Source organism: Neomonachus schauinslandi, chromosome 13, assembly GCF_002201575.2.
Source record: "Neomonachus schauinslandi chromosome 13, ASM220157v2, whole genome shotgun sequence".
Lineage (NCBI taxonomy): Eukaryota > Metazoa > Chordata > Mammalia > Carnivora > Phocidae > Neomonachus > Neomonachus schauinslandi.
This window is the reverse complement of record NC_058415.1, coordinates 88,561,424-88,580,327: the sequence shown is the minus strand read 5'-3', so window position 1 is coordinate 88,580,327 and position 18,904 is coordinate 88,561,424. Positions and strand designations below refer to the sequence as shown.

Sequence of the window (18,904 nt, the reverse complement as noted above, 5' to 3'; positions counted from 1 at the left end):
GGGGGCGTCCAATTTCAGGCCTACCGAGTCACAGACTGCAGGACTGGGGCTCGAGGGCCTGTACTTCACACAGAACCTCCAGGCCAGTGTCGCAGAGGGGGACGGCAGCGCGGGCTGTGGTGCAGGGGCCCCGCCCCCACGGAACCAGCGAGACCACACTGCCTGTCACGGGACAGATACAGTCACATGGAAAACTTTTATTAAAACATTTTAAAATAGAACTTTCCAATATGTAAAATTCTAAACAACCCTTCCTGGCCTTCCCCTGCCACGACCCGAGCCAATGCACGGTCGCATCCCTGCCCGACGGGGATGTGAGGCAGTCCTTGTTTGTCGGCAACTGCCTAGGACACCACAGGCCCAAAAAGTGGAACATGCCCAGACCTGAAAGCTACTGCACTTCATGTGCTTTGATAAGATTGAAGTTGGGGTCCTTCCACCATGCCGGCAAGCATGTGACTGTGGTGTCAGCTCGGCTCCAGGCCTGCCCCAGGGTTATATGCACTGCGGTTCACAGGCAACGGGCCAGGCGTGGTGACCAACGTCACGGTCACTGGAGATAAAGACGCTCTTCTCCATCACGCCTCTCCAGAGTCGAAGAAATCAGCCGTGGGACACACAGCCCCCAGAGCCAAACCAAGCAGAGCTGACGGGGCTGGTCCAAGGGCAGTGTCCCTGTCATCAGCACCCACTGGCCTCTTTTCCATGCTCGTCTCACGGCCACCTGTACCTCCATTTAAGGTGCCACGAGCTCTTCTGAAACTCAGCTGATGCCCGCGTGAGGGAGTTCCTGGCCCTCCACCCAATCACAAGGCTGGTGCCTTGAGGGTCCTGATACCCAACAGCAGCAAGGACACGAAAAGGAGATACCAAGTTACGGCCTCAAAAAGGTGGCTGGCCAGCACTCCACCTCCTCCCTGGGCAAGGGCCTAGGCCTGAGGAGAGCGGGTCATGGGAGAAGCTCCTGCCCACCCTCTGCGTGCATCCGTCTCCTACGCTGCCAACTTCTGGTGCCATCCTTGAAGACATACACTGCTGGCTGACGGAAGGCCAGGAAGGTTTCTCAGAGCCACAGCGATGAGGAAACCTCTCTCCCAGGCTGTGACCTGACATAACCCACATACATTCAGCATGGAAACAGACCACAGTTTAATAGTGGGGGACCGACGGTGGGGGTGGGGGGGCACGACAACCAACACGAAATCGAAAATAAAACAAACAAGCGATCAAGCATCTCTATAGAGTTTTGGTTTCTGCTGTTTCTTTCTGGGTGTGTGTTTCAGTGCGAATGTTCACGGGAAAGGACTGCTCCAGTGTGGCTCAGCGAAGAGGAGCTGAGAATGTAGTTGGTCACAGGAACTGAAAGAACACCGACACCCACTTAGCTTCTCCAGCCACCAAAGCCCTGGACAGACCTGCAAGGAAGCGCCGGGAGAGAGGCAGATCAGCGCCGGCTCTGAGGAAGGGCTTCGGGGCTCATGCAACTGCCTGTGGGCCAAATTCGGGACTCTGAATTTTTAATGTCATGCAATTCCACACAGCAGCACAGAGTGAGGATCAAAATGTAAGCTTGGTGATGGGCCTGGAGGTCTGCGGGCAGCACGAAGCTTCTGAGACACTAATAGGGAACTAAGGAACAGCATCTCTAGGGTCCTGCCCTCCAGCCTTTGTTCATCAGAAGGCACACTCCTTTCTCTGACGCGTGGCCCTCGAGGAGGCCAGGTTGGGCACCTCCTGCTATACTCTGCTGAGATCAGCAGGTGCACAAAACCCAAAACCTGCCGCTGAACCCCATGCTTCCAGGACAAGCTTATAAAACAGGAAAAACGGATCAAATGTACAAATAGAGCAAAAGTTAGTAGTGTAATGTTTCACATACCACACACTCCTCCCTCCTTATTTAATGGCTGGAAACTGGAGGTGGATACTTACGAGTTGGATGATCCAAAGCTGAATCCTGAAAAAGATGGGAAGGGCGGAGTGAAGTGAGCGCACACACACTCGAGAGGCGGAGGGGTGTCCCAGGCCCCACCGTGTCCCTCCCTTCACTCCCCGTGGAGAGCCCCGCTGGGTGGGACAGGGAAGGTGAGGGGACTTGTTGGCATTTCAGGGTTCTTCCCTCCCCGGCGCCCACTTTGGGCAGTGGGTCCCTGGCATGGCACCTCCCACTCAGCTGCCCCGGGGCCACACGGACCCCCTTCATTACGAAATCATATTTTTCTCTTTTCATCCACTTGCTGCTTCTTGGGAGAAGCAAGACACTTGGGTTCTAGGCCCGGCTCTGTGGCTCAGTCTCTGGCCCTTTGGGCAAATGGGCCCCATGGGGTTTTTGTCTTCATTTGTAAAACAACAATGATGCCTGGCTTCTGCGCCTCATAAATGTGTTGTAGGGATAAAAAGCAGAGCATATGTATTCCACTATCTAAAGAAGCGAGGGTGCAACAAATCAAAGACATTTCATCAAGTCTCTACATCTTATTGTTGGCATTTGCCACCTTGGATTTTTAAACCAAGGTCTAGTAAGACAATTTTTATTTTGGGTTCTTGTCTTGAGAGAAAAATCAAGGCAGCCGTGTCTTTCTTTGGTAAGAAATGGCACAACGTTACACATCTAATTAAAGCCTAAGAAGAACATTTTGTCTTTCACCCACTTTCAGCCTTCAAAATACTAAACTGAATCGCCAGGTAAAAATCACTCATTTCTTTGGGTGCAGAGGCGGCGGAAGGCATTTACTAAGGAGAAGGCAGGAGGGACTACGGTGAGGGAAACATGTCTAGCCACTTACCTCCTCCGCTCGATCCAAAGCCAGAGAATCCCCCGCTCTGGGTCCCAAAACCAGAGGTCTGTTGGGACAGTGATCCGAAAGTCGGAGCATTCTGACTTGCGAGGGTGCCGAAGGATGTGGTGTTGCTGCTGCTCCCAAACCTAGGTTCCAGGGAGAAAGCAGCTGGTGGTTGGCATGGCCACACAGGCACCTGCTGCCCGGAGGCCTTGGCCTGCCCACCACACACGAATCGAGGGGACATGCTTGGTTCAAAGTAGTGGCCTCTCAGAAAGAGCAGGCTAGAGCCCAGAGCAAATCTCAGCTTTGGGAAGGAAGAGGACAGGAACTCGATACGAAAACCAACCAGTCCAGGGTGTTAGCTTTTCTCCACTGTCTGGAAATTCCAGGACATCTGGAAATCGAGCAGCACTACACTTTTTGCTCTATCTCCAGTAATTCTCGGATTTCGTTCCATCATTTTAGCATTTCTCTTTTATCGACAACCTTCTTCCCCCAGTTATTGGTCTTCAGCTCCTCTCTGGATCTTGATCTACTGACTTTTCACAACAAGATGAGGGGTCTTCTGGAAGCAGACTCTTGGAGCGGTCCTGACTGGTCCTGCTCTATTCCTACCCCTGCTCCGGGTCTCCCAAGAACAGTGGGAGCTCCTCAGACATCTGTCAGAGGCAGATCAGGGACCTGGGGAAAGGCGATGGGCTTCTGATATTACACTACTAACTTTTGCTCTATTTGTACATTTGATTTATGTGGGTGAACCCCCCCACCAAGGCAGAATATGACATTTTTCTACTGGTAAAGAAAATAGCAGGTTTCAAATAAATAAATAAACTTCAAGATTCCCAGTCAACCCAAACCCTCCAACTCTGCAGGACTCTGTGCTGGCTGGTCACTGGAGACATCAGTGTCCATTGGAACCTGCCAAGAATGCTAGTTAAAGTTGGTCCCAACTCTCCTTTAAAAGCTTTTCTTAACTTTAATTCTTGGGGTTTCCTGGGGGAAACTTAAAAGAACCATTAGTCTCTACATGAAATCCAGGAAGCAATATCAACTCGCTCACTTTCTGGAAACTTGCCAGCATTTCCGCACCAGCATCTTTCATGGGGAGGGAAAGGGTATGAGTAAAAACATACTTTAGTTTACTTTCAAGATAAAGATGCTATCACCTCGCCAAGACTCACCCTAAGTACCCTGATCATTCCCCCAAACAAAGTTCCCACCCCCTCCCCGCGTTTTGAGCTTTTACGCACCCCATGTCCTGCGCCCAGGGCCAGGTCCACCAGACGGTGACTTCAGATGCTAATATGTCCTCTGAACGAGGCACTTTGTAGTCATCACCACAGACATTTTATCAGGACTTTGTGGTGTGGTGAAGGCTATTTATTTTCTCTTTGAGGTTTTGGCAACCAGACTGAATTTCTGGGGCCCTTAAAAGCCAATCCCTAATATGGCGTTTTCAAGGGAGGATGTGCACGAGGCGGTAAGGGCAGCTTTGAAAGCTGAGCAGTCACGGAGACTCTGAAATGTGCAGGGGGCCCAGTCAGTGCCCAGTGGCCCTGGAACTGTGAACCGAATACCCACTCTGGGGGTCACGAGTGGAACGAGGGACACAAGGAGTGGTTTGCTCAAGGACAATGGGTCGACGACACAACAGTCCCAAGAGGAAAGAATGTGGCGGAAACTATTCATCTTGAATCCCCTGACCGAAGTCACCACACAAGGGGCAGGCCCGGCTCTAAAGTAGCCAGGACAGGACTTCCCTTGAATCGTCCTTTAGTTCCACCAGGAGAACAGGGGCCTGCCAACCAGTACTCTATGCTTGCGGGCGATGGCAACACAGCTGGTGTCCACCCGCACGCTCGACAGAGTCTGGCCTGGAAGAAGTGGGCCTTCCCCAGGGAGGAAGAGGCATCGTGGACTGACTTGTTCGTGGGTTTTGAGGGAGGGGGGCTCAGCTCAGTCAAGAGTAGGGAAAACGCAAGAACGGTCTTTCCAAGCCAGGAGGACCGGGCCCCGTGCTTTCGGCCGTCCCCAGGTCCCTCCCCGGGGGGCTTACCCGAATCCTCCCGCGCTGGCAGCCGCAGTACCCTCTCCGAACACTTTGCCTCCCGTCGAGCCCAGAGGGCTTGTAAAGGCTGGGGCTGAACCGAATGCTGGCACCCCTCCAAACCCAGGGGATCCCCCAAAAGTAGGAGGGCTGCCAAACACTGGAGCAGCACCGAAGCCACCTGAGCAAAACAGAGGCAAACAAACAAACAGGGAAAAAGAAAGGAGACAGGAAGAGAAGACAATGAGCGGTGAGAAACCAAATCAAGAGAGGAAGGAAAACAGGGAAAATAGGTTAGAAATTCAAATTCAAAAAACTGTGACTGGGGGCGAAAGCCGTTCTAAATACCGAACCACCCCCTCCACTTCTAGCAGAGGGGTCGTGTCCACCAAGGGAGCTCCTTGAAGCCCTAAGAACCCAGCAGACCCCGTGTTTGTATGTGAGACCCTCGAGCCCTCCCATGCACAAGCTGGAAGTGTCTGCTCCCAGTCTCGTGGCATCAGATTGTCACCAAGAACCAAGAACCAGCCTGGCGCATTTCTGACCCCTTCCCAGCCCCACTGCGCTGTTCTGAGGCTCCTCGCTGAAAAAGCATTCTCGGAAACGCCGATCCCGGCCAGGTGTCAAAGATGACAGATGTTGCTACTATCACGACACAGGCTAGGCTTCCAGCTGTGTGAAAACACACATTATAAAGCCAGAGGCTCAAAGTGTCCTCTCAGGGAGAACCTATGAACTGGGTTACAGAAGAGATGGAGAGGCGCACGGCACTGGTGCTCAGCCAGGGGCTTTTTATTTATTTAAAGCCTTATGGCTCTCACGTCTCTCTCCACAGTCTCTCTGCACAGAATTTCTTACAAAATGCTTTCTCTCTGCAGTCAGGAGCTACCACTCAATAAAAAAGCACACCAAATTTGCTCTCTGGAGGAAGGCTGCTGGATAAATGTGATAAAACAATCCATCAGTCCTGAGGAGAGCCACCAGAGCCCCTGACGTCCCCTGCTGCTCACGTGAACAGGGGCGGGGGGGCGGGGGGCAGGCACACGCACAGGCCATCATGCTGACGGTCAGGTGCGTCGAGGCGGCCTCCTCAGATTGGCAGAGATGCCCACCGGGCAGGAAGGCTGGCCATCCTTCTCTATCCCTCGTGCTCCTGAGGGGGTTCTCAAACCCCAAGATCCTGTGTACATCATTTTAGGCTATGAGCTGGGACCCTCAGTGAGTGTCCATTGAACAGAATGGACTAAACTGGTGTAAGAAATGTGCTCTAGAAAGGAGTATTTCTTAAAAAGAGTACTGGCTTAAGGAGCCACGTGCTAAAGGGAACGACAGTGGCTTCGGCACAAGGAAAGAGGCGCCAGGGACGCTATTCTTGCCCCTTGCGGAAAGTGAGTCCTGCTGTCAGAGGCACAAATCAGGCCTTCTTACATAAGCATAATCACACCACAAGCTTCTGCTACCTGAATCAGGAAAGATCAGACTCTGGGTAGGAAAAGCTGTTAGCTGAATTCTTTCGTTATTTGTTATCTTGTGATTCAGTCACGTGCTTATCATTGCTAGTGAAGATAATTTTTGCTAAGGCTCATGTTTGGGTTAACATTCTAGATTTTCAAACCTTGAGTGAAATTCCAAGCCATGATAGTGGAGACTGTCGGGTTACAAATATAAGAGACTGGAAAAAAAAAAAAGTGCTAAAAAACCCTTGCAGCTGAATTATTTACAACCGATCACAGATCTAGTTACACTTTCTTCCTAGACACACGCAGCTGGACCTGGTGCCTTGCGCACAATATTACTCTGACTTCTTGATGGAGGGTGAGTGAAAAATGAGAAGTCACAGTGATACAGAAAGAAAGTAAACTGGACAGGGGAGAGGAGATTAAACATGCGCACACACACGTGTGCCACCCCTCGCCCCCACATGGACACACACCACACCCACACAACGCATACACATCTACCCTCACATACACACCCCACATATACACACACACACCACATACACACTACACTGACATACACAACATACACACACACATACAATATGTCCCCGAACAACAAACCCGGGTCATAGCTAAGTGAAACAGGAGGAAAATGGTCACTCTGGTATTATTTTTTGGAGACCGGCAACCCACTCCTGACGCTAGGAAGGATTTGATTTTATTAGATGCTACATTTTCATGATTTTCTTCTCCAGAAGAAAGAGAAATTCGCTATCAATGATAATAAAATACCTGACTTACTGAGGGCCCCCTGCGTGCCAGGCACGGCACCAGCTGCTGCACAACACTCTGCCTTAACCCGCCCCCGTCCACCCGGGGAGCCTACCTTGCAGGTGAGGGAACGGGCTCCGAGAATGTATCTGCCCAAGTTCAGCCAGCTGATCGTGGTAGCGCTGGGCTGAGTGACTCAAGAGAGCACCTACCCCCTAACTGCATGGGTCAGCCTGCCTCCCTCCACCACAACTGGGGTGAGCCCGATGGGCTGGGCACAGTGGTCTGGGCCCACCTCTGTCCCCGCACAAGCAATCTCCAGCACTACTATTTCCTAAAGCAACTGTACTGAGGGAGGATGGACACTTCTGGAACTTTCCAAAACCCATAAAAAATGGTCCATCTAACATCGGTATTCAAGCAAAATGCCAATCGTGATGTCTTAGGCATTTGCACTGCCTGGGCAGGAAGGATGACTCCTTTATTTAAAGCACCCTTTCCTTATGCTCAGGACTCTGTGGCACCTCCTTCTACAGCAGGAGAACTGCCATGAATCCTGCAGCGAGAGCCAAAGTGCCGGAAGCACAGGACACGGGCTGCCTCCACCCTCACTGTCACCCTTGTGGCTACTGGTTCATTCATCCCTTGTAGCTTTCTCGGTCTTCACTCTGAGGGATTTCATGGGGCAAACAATCAAACAGGAAAAGTATTCTGAAAGGTAGGAGGATACATTTTCTCTAAGACTAAAAAAATAAAAGCATAAGATTCTCAAAGTCAATTGGGACCTGATTCCAGGATAAAGAACAACATATAAAAAAACCACATGAATCAAAAAAAAAAAAAACAAACCAAAAACCAAAAACCAAAACTAACAAACCATTATCCAGTTCCTTAAAAAAAAAATAAATTAAGCCTCGATGATTAATGAATTAAAATTTCTTAGTCAAATGTTTGCTTTGTTAACTAGGCCCCAGAGCTTTGTAACCTTTTCATTTTTAAATCCTTCACTGTGAGGGAGGCTGGGGGCAAAATAAAGCTGCAATGCTCATGTCTAGTGCATTTTAAATTCTAGGAAGAATCAAAAACTGGAAGCCAAAGACTAAGCCACCCGAGCCACAGGTCTGAGTAATGGAACACAGTGCATGGAAACCACAGCAATTTAGGTTCTAGAAGGTGGGATTCCAGGCATGGAATGTGGGGCGGTCCTAAGTCAGAGCCACCTACGCATCTGGTCCTCGGTAGGGTCCTTCCTCTGGAATTCACATAATTTCAAAGGCTCCCAAACACCCGAGGGACTAGCATCCTGACTGCTCCCCCTTGGGGAGTCTACTTTAAAGAACTCCTTTCTCTGCAAACATCCTCTCAAACTCTGCCATTGATCTTTTTTTGGGGGAAAAAAGTTTTTTCACACAATTTTCCACGCAACAAGGGCAGGAATGCAGACCCTCTGTAGATCTGAGACAGAAAGAGGACAGAGAGGCAGTTGACAGAACTGAAATATGTTTGTGTATCGAAACATGTACTGTTCCTTAAATTCTTAAATTATAAACGTCGTATATGATCACAGAGAAGTCACACTGTTCCCAAACGTATACTTTACAAGTAATGCTGGGATAAGAAGTAGTGCTGGTGGTAGTCTTTACTCTTGATCCCACCGGCGTGTTCTCCTCATGAGAAGTAACTGTGCTGTGCACTTACAGTAAGTGGATGTTGTATGGGAACACGTATATGTAATATATTTATGTATGTTATGCTCAAAAGTTAAAAAAAAAAAAAAGTGACTTGAGAAAGAGGACAAATCAAAAAGACATAAAAACTAAGCAGACCACCTGTCTTGCCCATGACCACGAATGGGACTCAAGCTCTTCTCTGACTCTGGTGTTTTCTTGTTTATATTTTAGTTATCACTGTCTTGTATGTTCCCTTATTTTGGATGCTCTGCTCTTGCTGAGTATTTACATTCTTGCTTTTAACATGTCTTGGAGACCTAGAACAGTGCTAGGAACACAGTAGATGCTCAGTAAATATAAAAATGAATTGGGGAGAAAAAGTCACTTCATCTATACTCCAATGCTACTCTCTTGAGAGCCGCCCTAGAGACATCTCCTTCCAGGTATCTACACATATGTAATATCCATCTAAAAATAAACCACAGCTAATAAGTATCAGAGTACCTGTTTTATTTGGAGTAGAAAACCCGAAGCCTTGGGATGCCACACTTCCTCCTCCAGAGCTGAAAGTGCCAGCAGGTTTCTGCTCTCCAAACGATGAGCTGGCAAATCCACCAAATGTCTTGGCCCCACTGTTTCCGAATAGATTAGAGGTATCTAAAGAAAGGGGGAACATGTTGAGGGAGATCAGAGGTAGAAAAATGTCCTTATCTACTTTGAACAGAAAAGAAACTGCAACTAGGTGTTTGAGGAGAAGCAAGTGACAAGTCTGGAATTCAAGGGAGCCGAGCTATGGTGAACACCTCCTGTGATTTGCCTGCATGTTGATGACAAGTTCTTAATCTCTGGGAGCCCAGGCTCCAGGTTCTACGGGCACACCATACAGGGGAGCTGCAGCAGGGCCCAGTGAAGAGGCTCCTTTGCAGAAACGTGTCTGTGCTCCCGCACGTATCACGTCTATCCACCAGCTTCCCTCAAGACGGTTTTCTTCTGAAGAAGAGGGCTCGGTTTCATTCATCTCCTCACACAAAAACCAACTTCACGTTTTGTCGAGCTAGAGAAAATAAAGTCAGAGCAAATCCGAAGCAAGCTTAATGGCTTCCAGCTTCCTGCTTTTACAGTCAGGCTGGACATGTCTGCTGTTGCCCGATCTGCTCAGGGAATGGCAGTGAAACAAGAAAAACCATGATGCTCCTAACTCTGATCTGAGGGAAGCCAGAGATGTTCTGAAGAACGTTAAGAGGCAGCAAGACTTCCAGTCTGATTTCCTTTTCCTAAGCGGTTCAGTGAAGCCCTTGACCTTTCAGATGCTTATCTAGGTGGGTCACTCCCTCTACACACTGAAGCCACACCACGACTGAAAGGAATAAAGGCAACTAACTCCTAAAAACCAAGACGGGTAAGAAGTGTTTTGTCGGTTATAAGAAATGCAAATCTGACCGGTAACACACATAAGTAGCCAGAACCATATACACAGAAGCACTTGGGAACACAAACAGCACATTAGCAGGAATTTTTCTTTCACCCTTTTTTGGGGGAGAGGGGAGGGACAACTCACACTTCCCCACCGTGTTTGGATGGGTTTTATTAAAGTAAGTTTGCACCCAAAGAAGGCAGGGAGAAGCTTTCCCGAAACGGGGTCTAGGCCCAAAGGCACAGGCATAAGCTGGGCGCTGACTGGATGCTCCCGGTGGGTAATGGAGAGTGTGTGCCACATCACCAAGTGAGAAGAGCAAGCATCTGCACGGGAGGGTCTTCCCCCATGCCGATCAGGTGCTCGCCGAGAAGGTGATGGAGAGAATGGAGGGGAGCAAGTCACTCTCGAAGTCCAGTTGCTTGAAGAGGTGGTCCTCCACTAACCCACCAATCCCAAGGCCCCCCATCTCGCTCCGCTACCAGCCCCACCCCCGTGGGAGATGTGACTGTCAATACTTCCAGTTGCAATGCTCTTGGTCTACGATCCAGGAAGTGAACAGCCTATTTCAGGGACATGACCACCTTGAATTTCTAGGCACCAATACACAGAGCCCTAGGCCACCACATGGTCACCTGCTCTGTGAAACTCCTGCTAGCAGTTTGAGAGGCCGGCTAGGAGTGCGCCAGACACTGATGGCGGGAGGGGTTCACAAGCAACTTTTCATCACCCCTATACGCGGTACCACAGGATTATCCATCTCCCTTTTGTAGAGGGATTCGTAGGGAGACCCTAAAAAATGCTCTTTTTTTTTTTTTTTTTTTACAGATTTTATTTATTTATTTGACAGAGAGAGAGAGAATACAAGTAGGCAGAGCGGCAGGCAGAGTGAGAGAGGGAGAAGCAGGCTCCCCGCTGAGGAAGGAGCCCGATGTGGGACTCGATCCCAGGACCCTGGGATCATGACCTGAGCTGAAGGCAGCTGCTCAACCGACTGAGCCACCCAGGTGCCCCCAAAATGTCCTCTCGAACTGCCTGAGCTTTCCGTCAGTGTGCCAGCTTGGAGTCCACGTTTTCTTCTTTCAGGGACAGTACATTCATTCGACGCTGGAGATGAAAAATGGGCTCCTCAGCCATTCCTTCACTCGGTACCTCAGGAACAGAGGGCTGCAACTTTCTGACTTTGTTAGTGCCAACGTGGCAAAAATTCCAAATAGCAAATCAATTCAAGTGCGAGATCTGGGGCTAGCTCTCCTCTTGGGAGAAATCCGAGATACAGAGGTGAAATGATTTTACCGGGATGATGCCGGGACTGGAATGCCCGAAGTCAGAGAACACAAACGTTTCCAGGCATTTTTTACCCCTTCATCTCCTTGAGACGCCTCTGTCTGAAGATGCTCATGAGCGTTACAGTGGAATGCACGAGTGTTCTGCAGTCAGTCCTGGCTCAGGACACCTAGTAGCTAGAGGCAAGGACTTCACCTTCCCAAGTCCCAGTTTCTCATGCGACAAAATGGGGATAGCAAGGGGGGGGTCCACACGGCTGCTGTGAGGATCAGATGAGCGGACGTGTGCAGAGTGCCTAGTTGGGCCGATGGCGGATCCTCAGGAAATAGAACTTCCCCTCTCTGTTTCTTTAACTCTTCCCCCTACTACAACCCACTTGTGTTCAATATAAGACACAGAGCAGATCAGTGGCAGAAAACGTAATCCTTTTCATTTTGCAAAGATCCTGAGAGTTAAACCAGTCAAGTTGTAACAGTTTTCGTTCGCAGTCTCAAGAAGAGCTCTGCATGTTGAAATGTTTTAGGATTTATTCAAGCGGCTCTGAAGCAAAGTGGCATTAAACGAGGTCTGCTTCTCTGTTTCCACGGTCAACAACGTGCTTCTCGGTTCTCTCCCAGTAGCTCCAAAATAACACAGCCCCTGGCTCTTAAAATACGGCAAGTACGAGGGTTATCTTGGTTGTTGGAACACTATGCCGTCGTAGGAGATGCCTCTTCGCTTGTGGGTAGGGCAGCTGGAAGAAAGCCTGTCTTCACAGAGCTGGCTGGTCACTTCTACTCTTGGGGGTGGCGAGTCCAGGGACAACCGGCGCCTGCTCTGGGCTTCCCCCTGCTGGCACGACATGGGTCCTCCTGGGTCTTTTATTTGGCAAAAAACACTTGCCTAACCTGGCATCAGGGTCCAACCGTACTTCAATTAAATTATACCTGATATAAATTTGATATAAACACTATCACAGAGACTAGGTCTCATGTCGTTCTGCAGGTCTAAAGTCACCTATTAGAATTTAACACGCACTGAGAAGGGGGTTTCCTCAAGAAGCTCTGGCCCAGGATGCTTTCCAAGACATTTTCTTAAAGAACAGTTGTAGAGGGAGCCTTGGGGGCCCACAAGATTGTCCTCAAATGGCTTCTTTATCCTCATGCAAGTATGTCTTTCAGGTCTCTGAACAGAAAGGATGTGCTGAGGATGGTTCTAAGCAGTGTCCTTAGGACAAGACTCGAGGAGGCAGTAAGTCCTTACAGGTAACAGTGTAGGGTGGTGCTGAATTTTAAGCGACCCCAGGGGTTAACCGTGTATCTCAGGTAGTCCCTGGGGGCAGAGAGCGCAGAAACCTTTAGGAGGTGGGAGCTTCTGGATAAAGAACATGCCAACTCCCAGCAACAGTGTTCCTGGCTGGTCTTTCTCCATCAGGGCAGAGGTCTAATGACTTCTCAGGGCTGAAGAGGGCAGCTTCAGGACCAGGCAGCCTGGAGCCCACATGTCACAAGGGAAAACTGCTGGCTGCTCAGTCTGTGCTCAGACCTCTATCTGCAGGGGAGCATGTTCGATGCCACCGAGAACGAGCCCGAGGGCTGTCAGACAAGACACACCTGGGAGGAACTATGCTCCGTCGCAAGGCTAGGAAGATCTCAGGAGGCAAGGGGGTGGATCAGAGTTCTGGAAACATACTCGGATTAAACCCTGGCTCCTCCACTTTACGGCTGCTACCTCTGTAAGTCCACGTCCCTTCTCCGAGCCTATTTCCTTATTGGTAAAATGGGGGCAGCCACATCTAAAAGTCCTGTTGTAAGAAGCGGCCAGCCCACCTAAACGGAGCATCTGGTGCACAGTAGGTGGCCCATAAAGATCCGTTCCCTTCCACCTGATGTCACAGGAAGGAATGGAACACAAGGGCTGCCGGATTCCAGACGCTGGCGTAGACTTACAGCCACCCCTAGAGGAAGGGTGGGTTTGGCGGGTGGAGTGGAGGCAGCAGGGGAGCCCTGGCACTGAAGCGGGGAGAGAGGAGCGGCGCGTGTACGAAGGACGGCCAGCAGACAAACTGGCCAACGCAGAGGGAGCATGCTGGGGGAACAGAAAAGTGTGCGGGGCAGCTCACGGAGGGCCCGGACTTCCAAGCAGAGGAGCTGGCTTCACGTCGGTGGGAAGCTGCCGGGGGTTTTGCGTAGGGAGAGAGGCAAAAGCAAAGCAGAGTTAAAAACACTCAGCTTGGTGTGAATGTCCACATGCCAGGGAGGAGGCTGGAAGCAGGGAGGGGAGTCTGGAGACTACTGTGATAACCCAGATGACAATGGGGACTTGCCTGCAAGGCCAGAGAGAAGCAGTAGAGAAGGAACCGTTTGAAAGGCAGGAAGAGAAACCAGGAGAGTCGGTCTATACAGCCCAGGAAAGACGTTGTGCTCAAAGTGTCAAATATTGCAGATTCACCCAAAGAGAAAGAGGCTGTCCCCGGTGGTTCGCAGAAAGCATCCTTAGCTCTGGTGAGGACAATGCCTGTCCCCAGATGACCTCTAGCTCCTTCTCCTCCACCGTTCTTCCCCTTCTCCTGCACCTGGTCCTCTGGGCTACAGAGGCTCCTGTCCCTTTCACTATCGAATCAGACCTTCAGTTTTCAAAACAAAAGAATGTTTAAGTCTTTTCTGTACCTGAAACTTCTCTCACCATAAAAGTAAACTGATGATTTATAAAAACCAATGTTTAGGAAAATGAAGACCAGCAGGTGTCTGGTATCAAGAATCTGGAATAATCCTATAAAAATACCTGGTTTAATTTTAAACCAGAATTAAAGAATTAGAAAAACGCTGTGCCAGTGAACAACGGACTGGGGGTGGAGGAGGGCAGTGCTGACTTGCCCTGTTGTCCAATTCCTATGGGGTACACACTCGCATAATGGCAGAGTTCAGGCTGCCCGACACGAGGTCACCGGATGCAGAATTGGAGAGGTGTGCACAGCTGGCTCTCACGAGCCAGGGCAAGCCATCGTCAGTCCCCCACCGAGAGAAGGTAATTCGTTGACAGGTAAGAGCCAGGGCCTAGGAGATGAATCAGCCAGGAGGAAAGGGGATTTTACAAGGGTATGACATACTTAAGTTTCAACAAAACTGGTTAGTAACACAGTCTCACAGATAGGTAACCTACCTACGGGAGAAACCCACATGTCTAAGTAGCATGTTACCAAGTGCTGCTTCTGCGCCAGATGCTGTTCTGTAGGCTACATATGAACTAGCAGAGTCCTAGATCTGCCACTTTCTGGCACTTAAAATCACCTCACCATTCGGGGCCTGTTTCCTCATTGGAAAATGGAGAGAATGCCACACAAGGATCCTGTTGTCCAAGTACGTGCTATGGAGCCCTGCGGTTCCACGCTGAGAGCTGGGCGCGGGTAGATGGGGAAACCACCCAGCATCTCTGGTTCTTGACCCCTACTTCCAAGCAGACCTATTTTTACCTGTTTTATGCATCAGGATTCTGCTTAGAAGTTCATCTGTAGAAAAGTACTAGATTCGGTTTCTAGGATCCCTTCATTCTAGGGTTCTTTTTTTTTTTTTTTTTTTAAGATTTTATTTATTTATTTGACAGAGGGTGCACAAACAGGGAGAGCAGGAGAGGGAGAGGCGGGCTCCCTGCTCAGCAGGGACGTGGGGGATCATGACCTGAGCTGAAGGCAGACGCTTAACCGACTGAGCCACCCAGGCGTCCCTCATTCTAGGATTCTAAATTTCTCCCGGAAGACTGAAAGCTAAAGAACAAAAATTTCTGCTCATATAATTTCACAAGTGAAGAGGTCTGTGTCTCTTGACTCTAATCTTTCCTTCTGTGTTACTTAGGTGGACAGTGACATCAAAACAACTGATCAGTGACTCTGGAGACTCAGGACAGAGAACTCTGCTTAGAACTGCATGAGCCTTAACCGTGAAGGGAGTATCAGTCCTGTCTGAGAACATTAGCTCCCGATTCTCGAGGATCTTGTGTTAGCACAGCAGACGAGAGACGCTCCGTGTGTGGCGTGGTAAACGAGGGAAGCAGAGATGAAGATGACAGGCCCCCAACTTCCCATCTCAGCCTCCATCTGCAGCAGGATTTTTTATTTTTTTCAGATTAAAACAACAACAACAACAATAACCCAAATTTCTTTCATTTCTAACCACGAATAGACAGATCAACAAAGAATTTGAAAAATTAGCTGGAAAAAAAGTGCCAGCAGAACGATACAGCTTCATTTGAAGTGTGAGAGATGAGAAATAACAAAGGCTCTGAGTTTTGGGTAACATTTCTCTGTGGCAGCTGAATTTTAAAGCAAATTCAGAGAGAGTACTACACAACGAACATCCAGATGCTCCTTCTCCAAGCACACCCAGCTTGCTCTGCTGCTCTCATTTATGCCTGTCCGCTTGCATTCACTTCAAGTCATTTCAACCCTAAGAAACAGAGCAATGTGGGCCTTGGGAGAGAAGAGGGGAGGAGCTCAGTGCACAGACATTCACCCTGCAGCTCTGATGTCTTTTCATGATTATATAGGACATCTCATTAAAAAACCAAAAATCAAAATCAAAACAGATCACACTGCTTTGATCCATATATTAAACAGGCCTTCTAGACCCCCTCTTTCCTTTCTACACTTGTCACCAAAGCTCTGCTCGCACCACAGGGATGACAATGGCATTATGGGGCCAAGGGACTGGGAAAACGGTCTCAACTTACTTGGGGTGGCTGCAGATCCAAAGCCCCCGCTGGCCGAGCTGAATGGGTTTTTGTTGGCTGCATCCTGGCTGGGTTTCCCTCCAAGGCCACTGAAGAAACCTCCCCCTCTTCCAGTGTTTCCAGACCCAAACATGTTCCCACTGCAAGAGGGCTGCTGGAAAACAAAAGGGGCAGGAAGCGAGATAGGATGAGAGGTCATCGTCAAACGGCAGGCCACATCCGCGGAAAGAAGGCGCTCACCACTGGGACAAAGGGAAAAAGCAAGAGGACTCTGATTAGTTTTGGGACGGATGCTCTAACACCCACAAAAGAAGCTGGACTCTGGACAGGGACTTCCTACAAATCAGAAGTTCTCAAGCTATTATTCCATGTTCACAGTTCTCTGAAAACATGATTTATGGGAGGAGGGAACTTTGAATGTTTATCTGCCCTGCTGCCTCCAGTCTCTGCTTGACACAATGCCAGGGGCAGGAAAGCCAGCCCCTCAAGAGTTCCCCCAAATGAGAAAGTTTAAAAACATTTCTAGGCGATTATGAACACGACTTATTTTGATTCCTCCAGGATTTGGCTGAACTCATCAGCAACTGATGAAAAGCGATTTACACTGTCTTTTCTCCCAATTTGTGCACTTTTATTTCATAATGACTTTCCCATACTGCAGAAATAAGCTTAAATTAGCTCCATTGTTGAAATGATGACCATAGCTGAATTTTTTTTGTCCAAGTCTGCAAATCTTATGCTCAGAGGATGCTACTAACTTAGGGCGCGTGCTGACTCAAAGCTGTCTCAGGCACCACACATTTTATTTCTGTTTGGAAACTGGTTCTCTAAGGAAGACCAGTATAGACTTGAGGGACCATTAATATTAGTTACGCGTGATGTCTTCTTGGCTGATGATGTAGAATAAGATAGGCTTTTAGAAATGGGTCACTGTGGGGGCGCCTGGGTGGCTCAGTTGGTTAAGCGTCTGCGGACTCTTGACCTCAGCTCATCAGGTCTAGATCTCAGGGTCATGAGTTCAAGCCCCGCACTGCGCTCCACACTGGGTATGGAGCCTACTTCAGAAAAAAAGAAAAAGAAAGAAAGAAAGAAAAGGAGAGAGAGAGAGAAATGGGTCACTGTGCACAGGAACCTTACAGAAGTGCCTTTCAAAGACGGACACAGAGGTGCAGAAGTCCATCCCCTGTAAAATGGGAATAATGAACTACCCACCTCAAAACAGCGAGTCAATTAAATGTGCTGAGAAGTGTGATGCACCTTAGTATAGCGCCTGAAATAAAAGCACAGGCTCAGAAAACAGCTGCTGTTTAGTATTTTAACAGTGACAGTAACAGACCAATGACCGAGCACTTTCTAGCTAGAGCCAGGCATTTTTCTAACACTTCATACTTAAGTCACACCTCCAGTGGGCCACCTCTGAAACCCCTCAGGGCATCCCCTCAGGAGCACAGCTACCACCCTGGTCTGAGCCACCTAACCTCGACTTCTCGCCTGGACTACACAACTTAACTGACATCCTGCTTCCACTACAATCTATGTTCACACAGCAGCTAGAATAACATTTATGAATGGCAGTCAGATCATTAAACTCATATTTAAAAATTCTACAAGACCCTACACGATCTGGCCCCTGGCCACCTCTGACATCATCTTTTATCATCTCTCCTCCCCTCTCCCCCCAACATGGTCCAGTTAGCCTGGTCTTTTGTACTTGAATACAACACGCTAATTTTTACTGTACCTAAGGCACTTAATACTTCTAACTCGCTCTTTTTTCCCCCTAAATTTCTTTAAAACAACAGTAAGTTTACTACAACCATTTAATGATGAGTAAGAGCTTTTTAAAACCTGGAATCCAAATCCAATCATAAAAGCTTTGATAACCAGTAGCCAGACTTTGAAAGGAAGGAAGACATGGCAACGAATCCATGCAGCATGCAGAAAATATCAGACGTTGTAGCTGACTTCCATGCATCAGACTGGAACAAAGTCAACTGCCAATATGTGGATATTTTCACCCTACCAAAAAATGGCAATTTCAGATGGTTTAACCTAAATTGTAAAAATAGGATTTGAAAAATAATGACTATCTAAATGAATAGAAGGGGATCACAGAAGTGAATGCGGATTGATAGCTACTGCATCCTCATAAATAGGTTAGAGAGAGTCCTGTTCATTGTAATTGCAATACATTATAATAGTTTTAAAATTTTAAATTATGGGAAATCTCAAAAGTGTACAAAAAGTAGACAGAAGAATATAATGCTCCTACCCCATGCCCATCACCCAGTTTCAATGAATTCATGGCCAGCTGAGTTTTATCTATATCCCATCTACTTCCCCTCATCTTTTATTAGCATGAAGCAAATCCTAGACATCTTATCATTTGAACCATTGATTTTTCTAGTATAATCTCTAAAACATAAACCATAACCTTACCATTATCATGCCTAAAAAATTAACAATAACTCCTTAATATCATTAAATAGGGAGGTAGTGTTCAAGATCCAAGCTCATAATGTTGCCAAAAAAAAAAAATCAAATCTGAATCTCCTCAAGCCTCCAGACCCAACCCCCACTTCACAGGAAGTTAACAAAGGACAGGGGACCAAGTTAACCTAGGAGCTGTAACACAGGAATGCAGTCAGCAATCAAACCATAGGAAATTCTACAGAACAACTGAATTATGAGAAACAACAAGAGGAAGAGAGACACGGAAGGGTTATCTATACAGAGAGACACTCAGGAGACCTATCAAGCGGTCTCAACGTGTGGACTGGATTTGA

The 18,904-nt window shown here is 48.4% G+C and overlaps 1 protein-coding gene across 2 annotated transcripts in view; it reads right to left on the bottom strand.

Moving 5' to 3' along the window:
• Positions 1 to 255: 255 nt before the first annotated feature.
• NUP214 (nucleoporin 214) overlaps positions 256 to 18,904 on the bottom strand; it is a 101,160-nt gene continuing 82,511 nt past the window's right edge. For both annotated transcript variants that reach the window (XM_044920505.1, XM_044920506.1), the window contains exons 31-36: positions 16,119 to 16,272; positions 9,218 to 9,370; positions 4,840 to 5,011; positions 2,787 to 2,926; positions 1,933 to 1,957; positions 256 to 1,415 (exon numbers count right to left, since the gene is read on the bottom strand). In XM_044920505.1, coding sequence (XP_044776440.1) covers positions 1,382 to 1,415; positions 1,933 to 1,957; positions 2,787 to 2,926; positions 4,840 to 5,011; positions 9,218 to 9,370; positions 16,119 to 16,272 — 678 coding nt within the window. In that variant the 3' untranslated portion in view covers positions 256 to 1,381. The remainder of the gene's footprint in view (positions 1,416 to 1,932; positions 1,958 to 2,786; positions 2,927 to 4,839; positions 5,012 to 9,217; positions 9,371 to 16,118; positions 16,273 to 18,904) is intronic.